Source organism: Rhinatrema bivittatum, chromosome 9 (genome assembly GCF_901001135.1).
Source record: "Rhinatrema bivittatum chromosome 9, aRhiBiv1.1, whole genome shotgun sequence".
NCBI lineage: Eukaryota > Metazoa > Chordata > Amphibia > Gymnophiona > Rhinatrematidae > Rhinatrema > Rhinatrema bivittatum.
Genome location: NC_042623.1, coordinates 34685883 through 34710452, shown reverse-complemented (window position 1 = coordinate 34710452; position 24570 = coordinate 34685883). Strand labels below are relative to the sequence as shown.

The following is a 24570-nucleotide window of genomic DNA, read 5'->3' as shown; positions in this document are numbered from 1 at the left end:
TGCATACCACAGCCTCCTGGGCCAATCTGGCACCACCAGAAGTACCAACCCCGTGTGAATCTTGAATCCTCGAATCATTCTGCCCAACATGGGCCACGGGGAAAAGGCATATAGAAACTTGTCTTCTGGCCACTCCTGCACGAGGGCATCAACATCCGAAAATTTCAAATCTCTCCTGGAACTGAAGAAGCAAGGAACCTTTGCATTGCATGATGTCACCAACAAGCCTAGGAATGGGATGTCCCAGCGGCTCACTATGAGCTAGAATGCTTTGTTGTACCATTCCCTTTCTCCTGGATTCGGACTCTGTCTGTTGAGAAAATCGGCTCCTACATTGTCTTTTCCTGCAATGTGCGAGGCTGAGATCTACTGAAGATGTACTTTCGCCCATTTCATGAGATGGGCTATTTCCTGTGATACTTGCTGACTCCTGGTTCCTCCCTGTTGATCGATGTAAGCCACTGTCGTTGCATTGTCTGACAACATTCGGACTGTTTGACCCTGCAAGCGACCGACAACTTAATAACGTCACTGCAGCCTACCATGCGGTGTCAAAGCAAAGCCTGAGAATGGGGCCTAGCCAGAAAAGGTGCTCAACCTGCCAAGCTGTCATGACTCCCTCAGCTCCCTCGGAGGCGGAAATGGACATTGGATCAGTACACTGAGGCTCGGAGACCAGAAGGGGAATGGAAACCCTCATTCTTCTTCCTTTTCTTTTTTATTTTTTTAAACTCCTTACCTGAGCTCAGCCCATCCTGGTTGAGTATAGAGTCAGTCTCTGGCTATGGGAGGAGAAGGCTAAGGCCTTTACCACTGCAATCAGCTTCCTTCACCTGCTTGCCTCTCAGCTGTTTTTCTTTTTTTTTATTTTACAGCTAAGTCTATGCCAGAAAACCAGCTACTGGACCGAGACACTGATCTGATGGAGGGATCTGCAGACATCAGCTCAGGAAAACTTGATTGAGGGAGGGACCATAAGGTATCATCACAGGAGAGGGGTTGAATCAACCTTCTTCATTTCTTCTTCATTATCTATCTATCTATATATTTTCTGAGTAATCCCCAGTAGGAAGATGCATGTCCTCCATCTGCTAGAGGCAGAGAATACTGGCAGGCTGATGCCGATGCATGGGTATATATACTGTGAATTCAGCTTTGCTCCATCTCCATCTGCTGGTAGAGGTGCATAACCCACTAGTGTGGATCCACCTATCTGAATGCTAAAAAAGAGATGTTGGTTAGTGTCTTGCTAATTTTTGATAAGTTTACTGGAATGGAAGCCTGGTCATTTTGGTGATGGTAATTTCCTGGATCCAAATGCCAGGACATTGAAGACGTGTCAGAACCCTGTCTAGGAGAAAGAAGAATCCGTAGGACAGATTTTGTTTGGCCAGAGATTTTTGTCCACCTCTCCTTGCCTGGAGCTGGGCTGGATGGGAACAGTTCTGAACGTTACCATCAGACCCCTCCTTCAGAGAGGTCCATTATCTGTAAGGAAGAAGGTGAAGAAATCAGAAGACCCTCAACAGGATCTTCATGCCCGGGAACATAAGCACAAGCTGAATAAAAGGGCAAAACAACTATAGACTCAGGTAGGATTTTTCCAAGTTCTATGGAGCCCCACGCAGAGTAGGATATTTTCCTAAGTACTGGACTTCTTATCTACTCAGAGCAGGAGTGGTAAGATTTATATAAGGAATCTGAGCCAGAGGAGACACAGCAGGAAGAAGACAGTCAGCAGTAATTCCATTTATTCATAATTGGAATAATTGATTTAACTTTTGCAGAAGCAGTAAAATATTATTTGAACACCCAGCTCTGTGTCCAGCACTACAGGGATCACTACAGGCATCACAGACCACAGGAGGAATTACATGTTACAGTAAACAGCAGTTGTGTGGAACAAGGATAAAAGCACTGCCACACGTTCTCTATGATATCATTTATTTGCATGACGTCATGGTTCAAAGCTTACAGTTCTATACATATATACAAAGTCACATACCTGTCCATGGATCGTTATCAATCGTCACCCTCCGAGTACATCAGCCTTTCATCACGAGAAGTCTCTTTGTCTTACGAGGTGAGGAGGGGAAAGCAGCTGCAGCACTCCATACGTCTATGAAGGCGCGTCAGAAGACTCCCCCTCCACCCCTCCAGCTCTCGGCTTTTATACGTGTCAGGAAAGTTGCTGATCACTATGTCGTTGCCAACAGTTGCTACCCCTGTGTCGTTGCCAACAGTTGCTACCACAAAGCCTGACTTATCTCTCCCTTGGGCGTAGGCTGGTTGATCAGGCCAGCGTGTCCCCGGCGCAAGCAGCCAAAGTCTTTGTTGCACAATCTAGTATAGGCAGCAACATTTTCCTTACACTCCACCCCTTGATCAGCAAGTTTCCGACAAGTGTGCATAAGAGGCAGTATGAACATTGATCGGGGTTCTCTGAGATAGGCGATGTACACGATAGGTGAGATAACAGTTACAGGTCAGACAGAGTATGCACACAATCATCACAATTAAAATAGGGTGTAGGAGCCAATTTAACGTCCTCTGGGCTGTGGAGGAATGACCTGTAAAGATGTCCCACCAAGAGTGGTGGGTATCGTCAGCAATTTTTTGAGTCAAAGAATGATGATCGGCCACAAACAAAGTTCTAAGTGATACAATGTCCATAGACTTATTCAATCGAGCCAATATTTGTTGTAATTGATGAGAGGCGTTAATGGCTCTCTGCAAAGGCCATAAGTCTAGAAGGGGGATCTGCAAAAATGCAATTGATATGTTAACAGTCGTGGAAATATTTAATGTATCTTTAGCAGGCAGGTAATAAGTGACATTATTAAATGAAAAGACCGATATGTTATAAATACAGCCGCTAAAAGAAGAATTATAAACACAAATTACTTGGGGCGTGACCACAGTGAACCCTTGCGCATCTGCTGGTAATACCCATAAGGCGCATTCACTCGTAGAGTGTTGTAAAGTACAATCTTCCTTGGTACGAGATAGCGAGAAGTGACAAGCAAGATGTCCTGATAAAAGCGGAATGCAGTTGTCCAAAGAAGAAGTTCTATTATCGGGAAAGATCCATTTACCGGAAAAAGTCGGCTGGACCAAGACAGGTCCTGATGGGGACCATACATGGAACGGAAGCGCCATGAATTTACATGCGGTGATGTTGCTTCCATGATACCATTCAATTAACCCAGTGCAATATAAATGGCTACATGTGGTTTGCTCCGGACGTGGTCTCCATCCAAGAGGATAAGGGATCAAAGTTTTGACATAATGCTCAAATAGCGTTTTCCAGATAGGAGTATGTCCGATATATAATTGGGTTTGGACATTTTGGATTTGTTGAGTAAGGTAAATTATTTACAATCAGATCTGAGTCCAATTAAACAAGGCAGAGACATTCTCCATCACGTGGATCTGCTGATTAAACACGTTCCGATGGTGGTCTGACTACTTGCAAATAATTTAGCGTTTGGTAAAAGAGATTTACGTTGTCCGGTATCCAATCCGCCATCAGGTTAGTAGCGGTACTTACGTCAGTCCCAGCTCGGGCAACCTTATTTGATAACACTTCAACATCTATACTGTTAAGAACACCAACACCCAGACCGGCACTTCCCAACAGTGTGTCATACCATTCCCGACGTCGCCTGGTGGGCCGGGGTATGGAGGGAAAAGATATATTAAAATACATTTTATGTACAGTTTTATAAAAGACGGTCGTCACATGGTAGGAGCACTGGATGTCCGGCGCCATCTTTACTCATCAGCCCATATTATACTATGGGCTGATGAGTAAAGATGGCCGGCGCCATCTTTAAAGATGGCGCCGGCCATCCAGTGCTCCAACCATGTGACAGGGGCCGGCCAATGGCACGGATACCCTGTCACATGGTAAGGGCAAAGGGGCATCTGCGCCATTTTTTTTTTTTTAGAACAGGTGATGCCTGGGAAATCTTTCCCCGAGGCCCCCCTGGATTTCTCCTCTCCCTGAGGCCCCCCTGGATCTCTCCCCGAGGTCTCCCGAGGCCCCCCTGGACCACCAGGTAACTTTAAAAGGTTTTGGGGGGGTCGGGAGGGGGGGGGTCAATTTAAAGGGTCGGATGATTTTTTTTTTTTTTTGCGGCGCGGGCCTCCGTAAAAAAAAAAATAGCGATGGGTCGGGTCGGGAGGGGGGGGGTCGATTTAAGGGGTCGGATGGTTTTTTTTGGTTTTTTTTGCGGCGCGGGCCTCCGTAAAAAAAAATTAGCGATGGGTCGGGTCGATTTAAGGGGTCGGATGGTTTTTTTTGTTTTTTTTGCGGCGCGGGCCTCCGTAAAAAAATAATTAGCGATGGGTCGGGTCGGGTCGATTTAAAGGGTCGGATGTGGGTTGTTTTTTTTTTTGCGCCGCGGGCCTCCGTAAAAAATAATTAGCGATGGGTCAGGTCGGGAGGTCGATTTAAAGGGTCGGATGTGGGTTTTTTTGGGTTTTTTTGCGGTGCGGGCCTCCTAAAAAAAATGTGAATTGGAATCGGAAACGATTCCAATTCACATATCTTAACGATCAGATTCGAGCCCCCTCACAGCCAAATCTGATCGTTAAGACGATCTGGCACACGATTCACATCTCTAATAATGATCAATTGGGCCACCTTAGTATGAGCTGGGATATATATTTCACTTTTTGTTAAATTATGATACACTACAAAAATAGAACCTCTATAGTCTGCATCAATTATGCCTCCTAAGATTGTAAGACCCTGTTTTGCCCAACTTGACTTAATTCTTACCCAACCAAAATGACCTTTGGGGATGCTACATCCAAAATGCATATCATACAAAAGTGATTGTTGGGGAGGGATTACTAATGCGGTGGGATTGTCCGTGTCATATCCCGCTGCATCTGAGCTATTCTGCTTTGGTAATTCTACACTACCCTCCACTGTCGCCCAACAGATAATGTTACGTTGTTCCAAAGATGTAATACTTATTGCTTCAGATTTTTGATACATTTTTTGAAAAGGTGTCCGTCCGCTTTCTTTCAATGGTCTACTATTCAATAACTGCAATGCTATCGGTAAATACTGCTTCCATCCCTTGAACATAAGAACATAAGAAAATGCCATACTGGGTCAGACCAAGGGTCCATCAAGCCCAGCATCCTGTTTCCAACAGTGGCCAATCCAGGTCATAAGAACCTGGCAAGTACCCAAAAACTAAGTCTATTCCATGTTACTGTTGCTAATGGCAGTGGCTATTCTCTAAGTGAACTTAATAGCAGGTAATGGACTTCTCCTCCAAGAACTTATCCAATCCTTTTTTAAACACAGCTATACTAACTGCAGAGTATGCGATTTAGTCAAGGATCGCAACATATTTTTTAGTAATCCATTCATACGCTCTATTAACCCCGCAGCTTGGGGGTAGTAGGGTATATGAAAAATCCACTCAATATAGTTGTCTTTGGCATACTCCTGTACAGTGTGTCCCGTAAAGTGTGTCCCTCTATCACTTTGTATTTGAGAGGGTATTCCATAATATCGGCCCATTTCCCGTAACAATTTCAAAGTCGCTTTTTGGTTAGCCTCAGGGGCTGATATTCCCATTAATACTCCACTATAGGTATTTACTGCAGTGCATATATACATATCACCCTGAGACTTACGTAAGGGGCCTATGAAGTCAATCTGCCAGATAGCAGCGGGTGTTAATCCCCGATGTATTTTCCCCCTTTCGATTGCATGCGGGGACCGTGGATGGGACAATTGACAATATTCACACTGTTTAGCAATATTTTGAAAATCTGATAGGGACCCTGGTATCCCTTGGGTTTGCGCCCACCTGTGACTTGCTTCCACCCCCAAATGACCACTTTTGCAATGAGCCCATCTCCAGAGCCCACTTTCTTCCATGTGATCAAGGGGCTGTTGTTCTAATTTTAGCATGCTGATCTGCAATGGAATTGTACAAGTTAGACAAAGAAGTATCTTTCACATGCGCATCTACATGGAAAACAGTGACCTTTTTCTTATGGCATTCAGTCCAAATTTTTTGCCAAATATCAGCACCCCATACTGGGCGGTGATGTATCTTCCATTCATCTCGGTGCCATTTCGGCATCCATTGTGTTAATCATTTCATTATGGCCCAACTATCTGTATAGATATGGCATTCCGGACTTCCTTTCTGGAGGGCCATCCATATGGCATACAATTCTGCAAATTGACTAGATTTTCCCTTTCCTTCCTCCTGACCAATTTCATTTGTATGTGGATTATAAATTACTGCTTTCCACAGTCGCTCCATACCCTTCACCCTGGCAGAGCCATCAGTAAACCAAGCATAAATCTGTTGTTCCCCAGGTAACTGGTCATAGGGAACTCCACTGGTAACTGGGGAGAGTGGTATGTCTATGTTACCCAGCTGCACCATTTCTGGTAATATGGGGAGTTCTGCTACTTGTTCATGCAACATTGAGTGTCCAACCATTCCTGGCTTTGCCCTATCCTGAATATACCATTTCCATTTTATGATAGAGGCTTCTTGCACATATCCTATGCGGTGGGTATGTGGTGAATTGTGTACCCATTGCATAATGGGAATTAAAGGGCGCATTAAAATTTCATGATTCTGAGTTAATTGATCCGTATCTAGTAGAGCCCAATAACATGCTAATAGCTGCTTTTCAAACGCTGAATACTGCCATGCAGCGTCAGGCAATTTCCTGCTCCAGAATCCTAGCGGCACCCTTTTCCCATCTTGTTTTTGCCATAAACTCCAATCAGCATAGCAGGAGGAAAACGACACCTGCGACTCTACAGGTCCCTCTTTAATTGGCCATAGGTCTAAAGCTGTTTGGATGGCTATCTTGGCCTAATCAAAAGCATCTTGTTGTGTTTGTCCCCATTCAAATTTTTCTTTCTTACGGGTAACTTTATATAATGGGGCCAGTATCTGTCCCAAATGGGGGATATGTTGCCTCCAAAAGCTGAACAATCCTATAAATTTCTGGGCTTCCTTTTGATTTTTTGGTGGTGTAAATAACAATATCTTATCTTTACCCTCAGACCATTGTATCCCTAGAAAATTTACCGTGTTGCTAGGTCCCTGTATCTTGTTTTTGTTAATTTTCCAACCCTGATTTTCCATAATCTCCACAACCTGAGCTAGGGCTATTGTTACCTGCTCTTCCGTGTCCCCCTGTACCAATATATCGTCGATATAATGCGTTAACTGTATATCCTTGGGACATGCATATTTTTCTAAATCTTCTGCCGCCCTCCGGTGGCATATAGTGGGACTATGCAGATATCCTTGTGGCAGCCTAGTAAAGGTGTACTGACGTCCTTCCCATGTAAATGCAAATTGTTCTTGATTCTCCTTACCAATTGGGATAGTAAAGAAAGCATTAGCTAAATCAATTACAGCATACCATTTCCCTGGATGACGCTGTATTTGCTCAACCAACGTCACAATGTCAGGGACTGCAGCATTTAGGGGATCTGTGTTCTTATTTAGGAGTCTGTAGTCCACAGTCATTCTCCATGACCCATCTGGTTTCTTTACCGGCCAGATTGGATTATTCCAGCTACTAGTAGTCGGGATCAACACTCCTGCCTCCTGCAAATCTTTAATAGTGTCCGTAATTTCCCTGTGTCCCCCAGGTATTCTGTATTGTTTCTGGCATACTGGACCCCGAGTGTGAGGCAGTCTAATCTTGGGTCCAATTGTCCGTCCTACTATTACTGTTCTGCATAAATAAGTAGGTCGATTTGCTTCAAAAGCTACTTGTGTTTTAGGGGGAGTACCAAAGTTCATTATCCCACAGCTAGTATTCAAGGTTAAACCTTGTAAAACATGGCTTTTCAAACAAGCCTTCCCAGACTCAGATTAAACACAATTCTCTCCAACATTCAACCTCCAAGCAACAACTTTCTTTTTACAACCATCCTGGCAACCTACCCTAAGCATTATAAACATCCAGAATTTTCATTACTTCTGATATCTTCTTTATTGTTAAAAACTACATCTATTTGAATTGAACAATTCATTGTAAATCACACACTTCCCTTTTTGGAAATTCTACCATTTTACGGGTTAATATACTATGTTAAAGTTACTATCTTTTCTTCTTCCTGCTCCTAGTTGTACGACTCCTTGTTTTATTGTAACTGCATCTATAGTATGTTTAATACATATTATCTCGTTCTCTGTTCCGGTTATCACCCCATTGTTTATTGTAAACCGGCTTGATGTGACATTTTCACGAATGCCGGTATAGAAAAAAATCTAAATAAATAAATCCATGCCGATAATATACTCTTTTATGGGAACAATGACTACCTTGGCATGAGGAATTCTATAACCTCCTACCGTTAAAGAAATGATGGTTCGCTTTCCCACTACCATTTTTCCCCACTGTTTGTCCCCCATGTTTTTGTGGATTTCCATAGATCAAAGTGGCCTCCGCCCCCGTATCTACCAATGCCATGACCTGTTGAGGTCCGTGCCGCCACTGTATTTCCACCCCGATATGCGGGCGATTATCCGCCGTGACGGCAGAAATACGGGGGTATGGCCTTCATCCTATGTTGCCCAAGACAGATCTGGATAAAGCCAAGCTTCATCCAATTCCTTGGGAGGGGCACTGGGGAACACCTTTCCCTGAGTCATAAAAGGGTTTGTCTGATTTGCTTCTTTCTCCTTTTTATCCTGCAGCAACTGTGTCATTTTTTCTAACAGTGTTCTCGTGACTTCTTCTCCTCCTTGTTCAGTATTATATAATTTCTTTGGCTTGCCCTTACATTTCTGCAAGTATAATCCACACAGCTCTTTCGTTGGGATCCCATCAATTTTATATTTCGCTACACCAGCTGCTATCAAGGTAGCAAACATATCATGCCTTGAAACTCGTATATCAGTATCCCTGTTTTTGAGATCTCGGAATCCCTTCGGTGCCCCTTCTCTCCTTTCAAACCTGCGAGGGCCATTCGTCTCCCTATTATACACATTTCTCCTTTCTTCTCCCTCATTATTATAAACCCCTAAGTCTAACACTTCCCTGATAGATTTGATTAACTCATCTATAGTCTTTCTAGCATTATTGATCATCAAAGTTAACATTATAGATTTATGCTGAGGTGTTAAACTTTTTATGATGTCCGTACGTGCCGTGTGCGGTAGTCGCAGAGCTGTAAATTCTCCCTGCACTCCCTGAATGCACCACACCTGCATAGTTAATTCCTTAATTCTCTGTATGATATCTCTCATAGTATACAGCGTTCGTAAAGTGGTTGGCCAATCAAGCAAACTTGGGTACCGTGCTCGTGCAGCGTAAGCCACCACACGAAATAAATTTGTCATGTCGCCATCCCATTGAACTGTCCTCACCGCTGCCCTTATTTCTGGATCAGTAGAGATCATGGTAAACTGTTTAACATCCCGTTGATCTATGGTAATATCAGCAACCCCTGATTCATATAGCCGCACTAGCCATTTGTCCAAGGGCTCACCTGAGCGTTGTTCCATTCTATCTAAAATCTCACTAATTTCGTGTTGGAGAAATCTTCAAACACCTGGGTTGCCTCATTTGCCATTGCTGTCCCAACATTAGACTGCTTCAATTTTCTCCGTATGATGGGACACACCTGCTCTACTGATACCTTTGCTGATACTGCCTCTGTTTCTTGTTCACTATCAGTTGAATCCCAAATGTCCCCATCCCAGGTATCAGGATCCCATTCAGTTTTCATAATACATGCTCTAACTTTAGCATGATTCACCTTCCCTCGCAGTTTTCTATATCTATGTTGTGCTAGTCGGACGGCCGCTCGTTCCGCAACCGACTGATATTGTTCTGACTTATTCCTATAAACCTCTAGATGGCACCGTAGTATTATGTTGGCCTGTATGGCCTCATCTAGTTCTTTATCTAAAGCTGCTAGGCGTTCCTGCAGGATATTTTTCTGTTCATGACATCTTCGATATCCCGCTAAGACTGCCCAGCCCCTTCTACTTACAGTAGCTAATTCTTTTCCTTTTACTACCGGACTTTTTTGCAGCTGGTTCACTATATCCAGTGGTTCACTACCTATATCCCATGCTTCTGCAAGCCCAGTATTAATAGCCCATTCCTGAGCTAGAATATTATACGGGGTTTTCTCCCCGTAATGCGTAAATCTATATTACTCTGAGAATGCGTAAATCTATATTACTCTGAGATTCGGATGTCTCCTTAGTATCTTTAACTTTTTTCTTAAACAGAGACATCCTGCCGACTATGCCAATTGTGTGGAACAAGGATACAAGCACTGCCACACGTTCTCTATGATTTCATTTATTTGCATGACAACATGGTTCAAAGCTTACAGTTCTATACATATATACAAAGTCACATACCTGTCCATGGATCGTTATCAATCGTCACCCTCTGAGTACATCAGCCTTTCATCACGAGAAGTCTCTTTGTCTTATGAGGCGAGGAGGGGAAAGCAGCTGCAGCACTCCATATGTCTATGAAGGTGTGTCAGAAGACTCCCCCTCCACCCCTCCAGCTCTCGGCTTTTATATGCATCAGGAAAGTTGCTGATCACTATGTCGTTGCCAACAGTTGCTACCACAAAGCCTGACTTATCTCTCCCTTGGGAGTAGGCTGGTTGATCAGGCCAGCGTGTCCCCGGTGCAAGCAGCCAAAGTCTTTGTTGCACAATCTAGTATAGGCAGCAATATTTTCCTTACAGCAGTCCACATCTGGGCCATAAGCAGCAGCTCCCCCACCCCCACCCCACAGAAAGGATACACACCTTGAGTGTAAAGGAAGGGAAAGAAGATATCAGTGTAGACAGCCCCAGAGACAAAAATTACTTTTTGTGCCCTTGGAAAACATCACTTCCAAGAAAAGGGGTACAATTAACTTAAGAGGCCAGTTACAAACAAAACAAAAAGATGACAAAATGGCCAGATAAACTTTAGGAAAGCTAGCCTTCTTTAGCAGGTGAGGTTTCTTGTGTAAAAGGTTACTTTCTGTCAGGGGCTTCCGCCTTCCTGCTTATAATGGGAGGTAAGGCGGAAGATGTAGACCTTGTGGAGGGCACGTTTGTATGAATATGGGTGTTCTTGTGTTATCACATCTTGTTAGTTGACCTTTCATCCCTGACAAGCCTCTCAAAGGTTAGATAGTATTTCGGTTGAGTAGCCCTAAGCATCCTCCCCCTTATAGTTGAACTCTCATGGTGGCCCAGCTCTCAGCAGATCACTCGGCTAGTGTCGTACTCTGCTAGAGGCTCCCTCCATTCAAGAGGAAGGCTGTTACAGGGAGATTTCCATGATCCGTCTGTTCTTTAATTGGATTAAGTATTGCCTTGAAGCCTCTAATTTTGAGTGAGGTATATTGTGCAATTTATTAGCTGCATCCAGTACTCTGTTGGTTAAATTATCTCCTTGAAGCCTCTGATTTAGGATGAGGGTGAGCCCCACAAGGTACCCAGCTGAGGTAGATTACATAATTCATTATTTATTTACAACGTTTATATTCCGCCTCATAAGACTTGTCATTCTGTGAGGATTACATTAAAACGCAAATTTCTTAAAATCCAATACAGACATAAACAATCAAATGCTAACAATTATAGACAATATAGACTTATAATTAAAATAATAAAAGGATTCTGGTAATCACCCAAAGGCACGAGACACAGGGGTCATTGTTACCGGGTATCAGCTAAATTTATAGCTAAATTTATAGTCCAAAGTTAATTCAAAACTAGCCCAAAATGAAAAAGGAAAACAATTGCATTTTTTAATCTATACTTTGCCTTACACTTGGCAATGAATACTATGGACAGTAACCCTTGCTCTAAAAAATAGAGAAACAATGCTAGCTCAAAGGAAAACTTTTTTATTACAAACAAAAAAATTAATTTGAAAAAAATGGCAGGAAACTATGTATCGCATGCCTAAAATTCTGTATTTGCTTGAAACTAAGGAATAGTAGATATGTGAAAACATCAAGTTGCCTGGCATTCATTTAGAGCAGGTGAAGGTTGTGAAGTCAAGGGTTTAGTCGAGCACTGTAGAAGACAAATTTGCATCTTTGCTCTTTGACCCATTGGGCTGTACAAGGTATCAAGCCCTAGCAAGTCCATGGAAGCCTTGCTTCTATTTCAGGTTAGCTAACTTATAGACTCAGTTCAAGCCTTTACATTAACAACTATGGGTATGCTCCCTGACATTTGCAGTCAGGGCCGAGATGGCCTGCTCTCTCTGACTCCTGCAGTCTGTGGTTCAAGCTGTTTTACAAGTTTCTTGAGGTCAGTTATATATGCCGTTGTTGAGTGCTGTGATTGGATGCCAGGTCTCCTGTTCTTGAAAATGTTTCTTGTCACCATGCGGGACAGCAGCAGATTGACTCTTGATGGAGGAGATGCTCACTAAATGTGGAGATATAGCATCCGTGGTTTATACGAGCCTAGATATATGCATAGGCTTACTAGGCCTGTGACTAGGCTGGAAAAATTTGGAGGATGGCAAATTTCCTGCTCCCTACCACTCTGCAATCTTGCCCCAGATCTTGGAAAGTGCCCCTCCTACTGCAGCCACCATGGCCTTCTCCCCCTGGGCCTCAGCTGCAGTGGTGATTCTCAAAGCATGGTAAACATGAGGACTAAGGGGCGGATTTTCAGAGCCCTGCTCGCGTAAATCCGCCCAAAACCGGGCGGATTTACGCGAGCAGGGCCCTGCGCGCCGGGAAGCCTATTTTACATAGGCCTCCCGGCGCGCGCAGAGCCCCGGGACTCGCGTACGTCCCGGGGTTCTCGGAGGGGGGCGTGTCGGGGGGCGGGGCCGGAGCGCGCGGCGTGGCGGGGGCGTGTCGGCAGCGTTTTGGGGGCGGGTACGGGGCGTGGCTACGGCCCGGGGGCGTGGCCGCGCCCTCCGTACCCGCCCCCAGGTCGCGGCCCGGCGCGCAGCAGGCCCGCTGGCGCGCGGGGATTTACGTCTCCCTCCGGGAGGCGTAAATCCCCCGACAAAGGTAAGGGGGGGTGTAGACAGGGCCGGGGGGGTGGGTTAGGTAGGGGAAGGGAGGGTAAGGTGAGGGGAGGGCAAAGGAAAGTTCCCTCCGAGGCCGCTCCGATTTCGGAGCGGCCTTGGAGGGAACGGGGGGAGGCAGCGCGGCTCAGCGCGCGCAGGCTATACAAAATCGATAGCCTTGCGCGCGCCGATCCAGGATTTTAGTGGATACGCGCGGCTCCGCGCGTATCTACTAAAATCCAGCATACTTTTGCTTGAGTCTGATGCGCAAGCAAAAGTAGGCTGATCGCGCTTCTTTTAAAATCTACCCCTTAGCTTGTATTCCCAGGCCCCACCCCTCTGGGCTTTTGGGCAGGGCCAGGGCCTATGAGTGCTAACTTGGTTCCCATGCACATTGTGCTTTGAGGATCGCTGTTGGAGTTGAAGTCCTGGGGTGGGGTCCTGCACATATCTTGGAGGTATGTGAGGGGGGGGGGGAATCTAAGCAGCATGGCACCAACATTGAATCGGTGTCATGGGATGGCAGATGGCCAAATTGTGTGTGTTTGTTGTAAACCGCCTAGACGGCCAGACCCTGGCAAATTCGCAGTATATAAAAACCTTTAAAAAAATTTTTTTTAAATCCATTTCTGAGGCTATACAGGGCTATTTGTAATTATTCAGTTACTGTCTACTGACATTATATTAACACTTGAGCAATACTAGTGTCTGAGCACTCAGCCTCATTCTCACCATCATCGCAAATGTGAAATTGATTCTTCTCCCTTCATTTCTCCTACAGACTGTGGGAAACGGCCTCTGGTGTCAGACTATAGCAATATCCGTATTGTTGGTGGGGTGGATGCCCTGCCTGGAGCATGGCCATGGCTCGTCAGCATCCAGACCCCTTCCAGGAAAAGGCACCAGCATTCATGTGGAGGAACTCTCATTAACACTCACTGGGTGCTAACTGCAGGCCACTGCTTCAGAAAGAAAAGGTGAGTCAGGGCAGGAGACTATGAAGTACCAACACCAAGAAACCATGTGGGCATAGTTATAATATATACCTCCAGTGGAGGGTTAGCCCTGTATTATAATATTCACCTCCAGGAGGCGCTGCATTATAATGTTCGTCTCTGAGGGCACCTCCAAAGCTGTTATTGTAATATCCATCTTCAGGGATGTGGTTACTGTAATAGCCATTGTCTTTATTTACCAAATGTATAATCCGCTTTGCCACAATTCTAAGTGAATTACAAATCATACATGCAACAAATACATCAGTCAACTTAAAATACAAAATACATGTATAAAATCTATAAACAATTTAATACCTACTAAAAAACATAGAGGTCCATTTCAGACACAGTCCAGATAGCAAAGTGAAGGGTCATTCATCATTTTGCGTTAGGGCCCTGACGCAGGCAATAACGCCGTAGCACATGCGAAAAATACCACATCACAAAATATGAATGCAAATTTAAAATTAGTATTTGAGTGGGAGGAATAAATGGAAATGAGGGTCGATTAGCATGGTATGTGATAGAATAACACTCACAAATTCCAGTTCAAGGGGGGAGGGAGGGAGAGGGCATTTGGGGAGGCTAAAATATCTGTGAACTATTTATATACCTGTAAAAGGGGGCAATGTGAACTTGGGGTAAGGTTTGTGGGGTGGGGTAGGTTTTGGGGGGTAGATTTACATGCACAGTCAGAGGTATGAACAGAACAGTTGCCAGCAGTGAAGATTTTATGTGATTTGGAATGATGAAGACTGGAGGGTAGCTAATGTAACCCCAATATTTAAAAAGGGCTCCAGAGGCAATCTGAGAAACTATAGACCAGTTAGCCTGACTTCAGTGCCAGGAAAAATAGTGGAAAGTTTTCTAAAGATCAAAATCACAGAACATATAGAAAGACATGGTTTAATGGAACAAAGTCAGCATGGATTTACCCAAGGCAAGTCTTGCCTCACAAATCTGCTTCGCTTTTTTGAAGGGGTTAATAAACATGTAGATAAAGGTGAACCAGTAGATGTAGTGTATTTAGATTTTCAGAAGGCATTTGACAAAGTTCCTCATGAGAGGCTTCTAGGAAAAGTAAAAAGTCATGGGATAGGTGGCGATGCCTTTCGTGGATTACAAACTGGCTAAAAGACAGGAAACAGAGAGTAGGATTAAATGGACAATTTTCTCAGTGGAAAATAGTGGAAAGTGTTCTAAAGATCAAAATCACAGTGAAGTGCCTCAGGGATCTATACTGGGACCTGTGCATTTCAATATAATTATAAATGATCTGGAAAGGAATACAATGAGTGAGGTAATCAAATTTGCAGATTTGCAAAATTACTCAGAGTAGTTAAATCACAAGCGGATTGTGATAAATTGCAGGAGGACCTTGTGAGACTGGAAAATTGAGCATCCAAATGGCAGATGAAATTTAATGTAGATAAGTGCAAGGTGATGAATATAGGCAAAAATAACCCATGCAATAGTTACACTATGTTAGGTTCTTTATTAGAAGCTACCACCCAGGAAAGAGATCTAGGCATCATCAGTGTGCTGTGGCAATCAAAAAAGCAAATAGAATGTTAGGAATTATTAGAAAGGGAATGGTGAATAAAACGGAAAATGTCATAATGCCTCTGTTTCGCTCCATAGCAAGACCGCACCTTGAGTACTGTGTACAATTCTGGTTGCCGCATCTCAAAAAAGATATAGTTGCGATGGAGAAGGGCGACCAAAATCATAAAGGGGATGGAACAGCTCCCCTATGAGGAAAGATTAAAGAGGTTAGGACTGTTCAGCTTGGAGAAGAGACAGCTGAGGGGGGATATGATAGAGGTGTTTAAAATCATCAGAGGTCTAGAATGGGTAGATGTGAATCGGTTATTTACTCTTTCGGATAATAGAAAGACCAGGGGGCACTCCATGAAGTTAGCATGGGGCACATTTAAAACTAATCAGAGAAAGTTCTTTTTCACTCAACACACAATTAAATTCTGGAATTTGTTGCCAGGGGATGTGGTTAGGACAGTTAGTGTAGCTGAGTTTAAAAAAAGGTTTGGATAAGTTCTTGGAGGAGAAGTCCATTACTTGCTATTAATCAAGTTGACTTAGAAAATAGCCACTGTTATTACTAGCATCAGTAGCATGGGATAGACTTAGTTTTGGGTACTTGCCAGGTTCTTATGGCCTGGATTGGCCACTGTTGGAAAAGTGATGCTGGGCTTGATGGACCCTTGGTCTGACCCAGTATAGCATGTTCTTATGTTCTTAGCTTGCAATGTGAAAATAACATGGGTGTGATAAATTTAACATGAGTTGCAAAAAAAATATCATGCAATGTAGTATCAGGAAAATTATCCTAACCATCCCCCACCCCCCCCCCCTTTTTTTTTTTTTTTTTTTTACAGTGGGCACTATTTTTGCTATATTTATAGCAAAATGATGAATCTATGTCTTAGCTTGATAAATGTATCTGGCTAACTTCAGACGCATATTCAATAATGGAGCCGCACTATTGAATATAGCTGGCTAACTTTAACAGGTTAACTTTAGGGCTTTGACCTGACCAGGCTTAGCCAACTATGTTATCAGAGAATATGAATATCAGAATTAGCCAGTTAACTCAATTTCTCCCAGTTATGCCTCCTGAATGCCCTTAACGGACAGTGAAATGCTAAGAGAAATTAGGGAAGCTAACCAAATTAGTAGTGCGATAATATTGGGAGATTTCGATTACCCCAATATTGACTGGGTAAATGTATCATTGGTACATGCTAGAGAGATAAAGTTCTTAGATGGAATAAATGACATTTTTATGGAGCAATTGGTTCAGGAACCGACAAGAGAGGGAGAATTTTAGATCTAATTCTCAGTGGAGCACAGGATTTGGTGAGAGAAGTAACGGTGGTGGGGCCACTTGGCAATAATGATCATAATATGATCAAATTTGAATTGACTGGAAGGAGGACAGTAAGTAAATCCACAGCTCTCATGCTAACTATTTTTCTCATTTTATCAAAGTTTCCCTTTGATAAAATGAGAAAAATAGTTAGAAAAAAACTGAAAGGAGCAGCTACAAAGATAAAAAGTGTGCAAGAGGCGTGGTCATTGTTAAAAAATACCATCCTAGAAGCACAGTCCAAATATATTCCACACATTAAGAAAGGTGGAAAGAAGGCAAAATGATTACCGGCATGGTTAAAAGGGGAGGTGAAAGAAGCTATTTTAGCCAAAAGATCTTCATTCAAAAATTGAAGAAAGATCCAACAGAAGAAAATAGGATAATGCATAAGCGCTGGCAAGTTAAATGTAAGACATTGATAAGACAAGCTAAGAGAGAATTTGAAAAGAAGTTGGCCGAGGAGGCAAAAACTCACAGTAAAAACTTTCTAAAATATATCCGAAGCAGAAAGCCTGTGAGGGAGTCAGTTGGACTGTTAGATAATCGAGGGGTTAAAGGGGCACTTAGAGAAGATAAGGCCATTGAGGAAAGATTACATTATTTTTTGCTTTGGTGTTTACTGAAGAGGATGTTGGGGAAGTACCCGTACCGGAGAAGGTTTTCATGGGTAATGATTCAGATGGACTGAACCAAATCACAGTGAACCTGGAAGATTCTCCGCCTTGAACCTTCCTTACCCAACTTCAAAAAAGGCATCAAAACCTGGCTTTTCTTACAAGCATACCCTGACTCCAATCAGACCTAAACCCCCTCCACTGCCACTTCCAATTCCCTTACCCCTTCTAATCCGTTGATGCATCCTAGGGAATTGCTGATTTTGTAAATTTGTTAATTTTTTATTCTCAGTTTTTTAACACAGTTCCTATCAATTTCTCTCTCCCCTAGCACTTCACTACCTTTCTCCTTCCCGCAACTTCTGCGCTTACTGTCACCTGACCCCCATCCTCTCCTTTTTCCTTCACTGCTCCACCTCCCCCCTCCCTGTTATTTGTAATTTCCTCTTCCCCCTTTGCAATGTTGATTGTGAACCGGCATGATGTGTCCTATGAATGTCGGTATATTTTAAAAGCATTTAAATAAATAAATAAAATAAATAAGATGTGGTAGACCTGATTGACAAACTGAAGAGTAGTAAATCACCTAGACTGGATGGTATGCACCCCAGAGTTCTGAAGGGTTCCATATTAGGTGCTACCACCCAAGAAAGAGATCTAGGCGTCATAGTGGATAACACATTGAAATTGTCGGCTCAGTGTGCTGCGGCAGTCAAGGGAGCAAAGAGAATGTTGGGAATTATTAGAAAGGGAATGGTGAATAAATGTTGAGATTACTTACCTGATAATCTCCTTTTCCTTAGGGGTAGATTTTCAGAGCCCTGCTCGCCTAAATCCGCCCAAAACCGGGCGGATTTAGGCGAGCAGGGCCCTGCGCGCCGGGAAGCCTATTTTACATAGGCCTCCCGGCGCGCGCAGAGCCCCGGGACTCGCGTAAGTCCCGGGGTTCTCGGAGGGGGGCGTGTCGGGGGCGTGTCGGGGGGCGGGCCCGGTCGTCGCGGCGTTCCGGGGGCGTGTCGGCAGCGTTTTGGGGGCGGGTACGGGGCGGGGCTATGGCCCGGGGGCGTGGCCGCGCCCTCCGTACCCGCCCCCAGGTCGCGGCCCGGCGCGCAGCAGGCCCGCTGGCGCGCGGGGATTTACGTCTCCCTCCGGGAGGCGTAAATCCCCCGACAAAGGTAAGGGGGGGGTGTAGACAGGGCCGGGTGGGTGGGTTAGGTAGGGGAAGGGAGGGGAAGGTGAGGGGAGGGCAAAGGAAAGTTCCCTCCAAGGCCGCTCCGATTTCGGAGCGGCCTTGGAGGGAACGGGGGGAGGTAGCGCGGCTCGGCGCGCGCAGGCTATACAAAATCGATAGCCTTGCGCGCGCCGATCCAGGATTTTAGTGGATACGCGCGGCTCCGCGCGTATCTACTAAAATCCAGCGTACTTTTGTTTGCGCCTGGAGCGCAAACAAAAGTAGGCTGTTCGCGCTCGTCTGAAAATCTACCCCTTAGTGTAGACAGATGGACTCAGAAGAAGTGGGTATAGTGTGCTCTTGCTAGCAGTTGGAGACGGATCTGACGTCAGCACGGGTACATATACCCCCACAGGAAGTGAAGCAACTCAGTAATCTTCCTTGCAAAAGCTGTTATGGATATATGTGTACTGACGATCAATGAATTAGTGAAACAGGATTCCCCTGACCGATTGATAGTAGCTGGAGACCGCCAGCGCTTCCAACCGGAAGGCGTCGACACCTGGTAGAGTGGACGCTCTTATGTAAGAAAATGACATGGCTTACCTTGAATCGGTGAAACCCATGTATACCGGCAGCCGGGCGGGATGCTGAGTCCATCTGTCTACACTAAGGAAAAGGAGATTATCAGGTAAGTAATCTCAACATTTCCTGGCGTGTAGCCAGATGGACTCAGAACAAGTGGGATGTACAAAAGCTACTCCCGGACTGGGCGGGAGGCTGCCTGAGGACCGTGTAGGACTGCCCTCGCAAATGCTGTGTCCTCCCTGGCCCGGACATCCAGACGGTAAAATCTGGAAAAGGTATGGAGGGAGGACCATGTCGCCGCCTTACATATCTCCGCGGGTGACAGCATCCTAGATTCTGCCCAAGAGGCCGCCTGCGCTCTGGTGGAATGAGCCTTGACCTGCAGAGGTGGTGACTTTCCAGCCTCTACGTAGGCCGCTCTGATGACTTCTTTGATCCAGCGGGCTATGGTGGGCCGAGAGGCCACTTCCCCTTGCTTCTTCCCGCTGTGAAGGACGAACAGATGGTCCGTCTTTCGTACTGCTTCTGTCTTTTCCAGGTATCTGGGCAGCAATCTGCCGATGTCGAGATGGCGTAGCAAACGCCCTTCTTCTGATTTCTTCAAACCCGCCGTGGTTGGCAAAGATATGGTTTGATTGAGGTGAAATTGTGAGACTACTTTAGGTAAGAAAGAGGGAACCGTGCGAAGATGGATAGCCTCTGGAGTGATTCTCAGAAAGGGATCACGGCAGGACAGCGCTTGTAGCTCTGAGATGCGGCGTACGGAACACAGTGCCAGCAAGAACACCATCTTCAAAGTTAGCGAACGGAGAGACAGGCCCCGGAGGGGTCTGAAGGTGGATCCTGCGAGGAAATCCAAAACTATGTTGAGGTTCCACAGGGGCACTGGCCACTTCAGTGGCGGACAAATGTGCTTAACTCCTTTCAGGAAGCGGGAAACATCTGGGTGCGTGGCGATGGTCTCGCCATCCCTCCTGGGACCGTAGCAAGACAGTGCAGCCACCTGAACCTTGATGGAGCTTAGGGAGAGACCCTTCTGAAGCCCATCCTGCAGGAAATCCAGAACAATAGGGATTGTGGTCGCATGTGGATTGGTGCCATGAGTGTCGCACCAGGCTTCAAATACTCTCCAGATCCTGATGTAGGTGAGGGATGTGGAAAACTTGCGAGCTCGGAGGAGTGTATCTATCACCGGCTTCGAGTAACCTCTTTTCTTCAGTCTAGCCCTCTCAATGGCCAGACCGTAAGAGAGAATTGAGCCGGATCCTCGTGGAGAATGGGACCTTGACGAAGCAGGTCCCTGAGAGGAGGCAGGGGAAGAGGCTCCCCTGTCAGTAGTCTTCTCATGTCCGCATACCAGGGTCTTCTGGCCAGTCTGGTGCTACTAGAAGAACTAGGCCTCTGTGCCTCTTGTGTATAAGGGCACCCAGCAGGGGCCACAAAGGAAAGGCGTATAGCAGGGTCCCTGGAGGCCATGGCTGAACCAGGGCGTCGATCCCATGAGAGAACGGATCTCGCTTGCGGCTGAAGTATCTGGGTACTTGAGCATTGGACCTGTCCGCTAATAGATCCACGTCCGGAGTCCCCCACTGATCCACAATCATCTGGAAGGCTGTGGGGGACAGCTGCCATTCTCCCGGATTTAGGCTTTCCCTGCTGAGGAAGTCTGCCGCGGTATTGTCCCTTCCGGCAATGTGGACGGCGGAGATGTCCTGGAGATTCGCCTCTGCCCAAGCGCCGGCCATATTGCAAAATGGCGCCGGCCATACGGCAACATGATTTGAGTGCAGGAGGTCATTCCCGGACCCCCGCTGGACTTTTGGCAAGTCTTGTGGGGGTCAGGAGGCTCCCCCAAGCTGGCCAAAAGTCCCTGGGGGTCCAGCGGGGGTCCGGGAACGACCTCCTGCACTCGAATCGTGTTGCCGTACAGCCGGCGCCATTTTGCAATATGGCCGGCGCCATTTTGCAAAATGGCGCCAGCCGTACGGCAACACGATTCGAGGGGGGTTTCGGGAGGGTGGGGGATTTATTTTAAAGGGTCGGGGTGGGTTTTTGGGATGTTTTAGTGTGCCAGTTTTCCCGCCCTCCCCCTTCCCCTCCCCCTTCCCCCGAGTTACGATTTTTGACGATAAATCGGGGGAATTCCTATTAAATATCGCCTCTAACGATTTTTGACGATTTAAAATATATCGGACGATATTTTAAATCATCAAAAAACGATTCACATCCCTAGTAATTGACCACATTCTTTGCTACATTCAATTTCCTTGTGACAGGCAGGATTTGATGGTCTTGAAGAGAGGATTTTATGCCTTCGCACACTTTCCCAATGTTGTCGGAGCAATTGACTGTACTCACATGACCATCATTCCACCCCGTCTGAGGGAGGAGACATACCGCAACAGAAAGCTCTTCCACTCCATCAACGTGCAAGTGGTCTGCAATGCACAATTGCGCATACTCAACGTCATGCTCAGGTTCCTGGGAGCCATGCATGATTCCTTTATACTTAGCCAATCGAGCCTCTTTGACAATTTTGAGGCTGGCATGTATGGTGATGATTGGCTTGCAGGAAAGACCCACTTTTGTCTCTGTATTCCATCTTTGCCTATGTGTTAGTTGCTCATGGCACCCAAATGGGTGTTGGCTGCAAGGGAAGGAAAGGATCGGTGGCATGACAAGTGGCTTGCACAGCCACAAATGCAGCCCATTGGCCCTGGCCATGGCTTTTTATCCCCATGCTTCAGAGAGTGGCAAACTTTGATGCCAACAATTCATGTCACGTAAAGCTCTGAGTAAGCAGGCACTATATACTTAGAAAATCTTCATAAGCAAAATGGTCCTGTTCCAATTCTCCCCTTGGGTGCCATTTTAATACACAGGTGATTCACAGGCTTCAACTGTCCACACTGCCAGCACAGCATCATCACATGCGGTCCCTTAGAGAGGTGTTATGAAGATTGTCACAGACTGTTTCTGTATAGACTCACACACCTATACTACAAGCAGTGTCCTGTGCATGTTGGTGGCCTTCCATATTCTCTGTGTGTGGGCTCTTAATAGATTTTCTAGGCAAGACAGCCTACACAATTGCCACGGATATTTGCATTCACACCATGAGGTACAGAATTTGCAGGTAGCACAGGTGTGGCAGCTCTTATATTTCTCTTCGAGGTTGGCAGGACTCTACACATCAGTTGCATTTGCGGGGTTGTGGGGGCATGGCATGCAATAGTCCCAATGTGATGTAGTAGTTTTGAACAACTGACCTCCTCAACAGTACATCAAGCCTGCACATTTACTGGCCTACAACAATGTGATAGGCACTTAGGCTACACAAATCACCCTTAAACGCTCGGCAAAGGTACAAGCAACCTTATCAGTCTTACTGGATGTTGTGGTTTGCCACTCACATCTACAGGTGATTATGCTCTGACTGACACCTTAAATCTGTCATTGCCGCAGGAGATTCTGGGTATGGTTGCAGGACCTGGCTTCTCACCCCCATTGCCATTCCCAACACACCAGCAGAGAGGAGGTACAACAAAGCCTTATGTGCTACCTGATGTGTTATCGAATGCACCTTCGGACTTCTCAAAAGTCCCTTTCACTGTTTGACAAGAGGGTGAAGCTTTAATGTATGCTCCACCCAAAGTGGCAAAGATAGTGCTGCTCTGCTGTGTATTCCATAATCTTGCTGTACGACCCGGAGTACCAATGGAGATACGTCCAGATCTTCCCCGAGATCCACCACGTCAACCTGCATGATGTCAGGAGAGCACGCTGAGGGGAAGCCAGCTTCGGCAAAACCTTATAGAACGCTACTTTGACTGATAGGCCTCACATACCACTTCCACTTCCAGGGGAGGTAGTTCAGAAGTGTGTTCGCTGTTCCTCTCCATGCTCCTGTCTTTCTTTATCACACTGCTACCATGTATAAGTCACTGTGTAACAGAAAACACGTATGCCTACTCAGCAATTATCTTCACAATGCAGCAGAACACTGTACAGGAAAAACTGTGCTGCAAGTAAAGATTACATCAAAGACATGTCATTGCTACCATGTGTTCTTCCTGATAGTTACAGTATTTTATTATTATTATTTTTGGGAATGGAGTCACTGGAATGGACTCACAGACATCTCTCTGAAATGGACTCACGAACATCTCTCTGGAAAGGACTCACAGACCTTTCTCTGCAATGGATTCACAGACCTTTCTCTGGAATGGACTCATGGACATCTCTCTGGAAAGGACTCATGGACATCTCTCTGGAATGGACTCACGGAGCATGGACATCAGGACATGGAACAGACATCATGACTTGGATCAGGATTCGGAGTCACAGGCATCAGAACATGGAACAGACATCAGGATTCAGAGTCATGGACATCAGGACTTGGATCAGACATCAGGACTTGGATCAGGATTCAGAGTCATGGACATCAGAACATGGAACAGACATCAGGATCTGGATACACGGACATCAACCTTGGAACAGGCATCAGGACTGAAAAGAACTCTTCAGGAGCATCAGGATAGATGCGAAGACAATAGAGGAATGAAGCAAGGTCCTCTTATAGTGCAGATCCAGGAAGAGGGTGGAGACTGACAGTCGGTGGGGCTGCAGCCATTTCCTGTTGCTAGCCCTTTAAAAGGAGGAAAGAGGCGCGGCCGCGCGCCTAAGGAAGGCCAAAGTGGAGAGTGGCCCTGCAGAGCAGGAGGAAGAAGGCTGTGTCGGCAGCGTTCTAGCCGCATGGGAGGAGGGCCCAGAGGCAGGGACGTCTGCGGCGTCCCTGCCGGGTCAGAGGGCAGGGCCGGAGGTGGCACCTAGTCACGAAGAACCTCGAGGGCAGCCTCCTGCTCGTGAGGGAAGCAGCGTCCAAGGGCAGGCAGGCCCGAAGTAGCAGCGGTGGCTTCCAGGCCGCATGAGGCCTGATCGTCAGCGGCACCAGCTGCGAAGGCAGCAGCGGCTCCGAGCTGCAAGGGGCAGCAGAGGTAAGGCCCTGCCCACGGGTACCATGGGCAGGGGCACAACAAAGATTAAATGTAATGCATACGGTTATCCATTAAACTCATAAAAAACAAAATTAGATTAAAAAAAGCAAAAAAATAATAGAAATATTGTTGGAAGATTTTTAATTCACGCTTAATTGATAAAAAATAAAAAGGTCGGTGGTGGATAGTTCATGATTGTAAAATCTAAGCACGTTACCAATTGGTAATGGCTATGGAGTAGTATATGAAACTTTCTACTCCTTCCTTAAAAATTTTTTTTTAATTTATGC

The 24570-nt window shown here is 45.6% G+C and overlaps 1 protein-coding gene across 1 annotated transcript in view; it reads left to right on the top strand.

Moving 5' to 3' along the window:
* Window positions 1–24570, top strand: part of LOC115099465 (acrosin-like) — an 89122-nt gene that overhangs the window by 19583 nt on the left and 44969 nt on the right. Inside the window, exon 2 of the mRNA XM_029617138.1 lies at window positions 13804–13999. Coding sequence (XP_029472998.1) covers window positions 13804–13999 — 196 coding nt within the window. The remainder of the gene's footprint in view (window positions 1–13803; window positions 14000–24570) is intronic.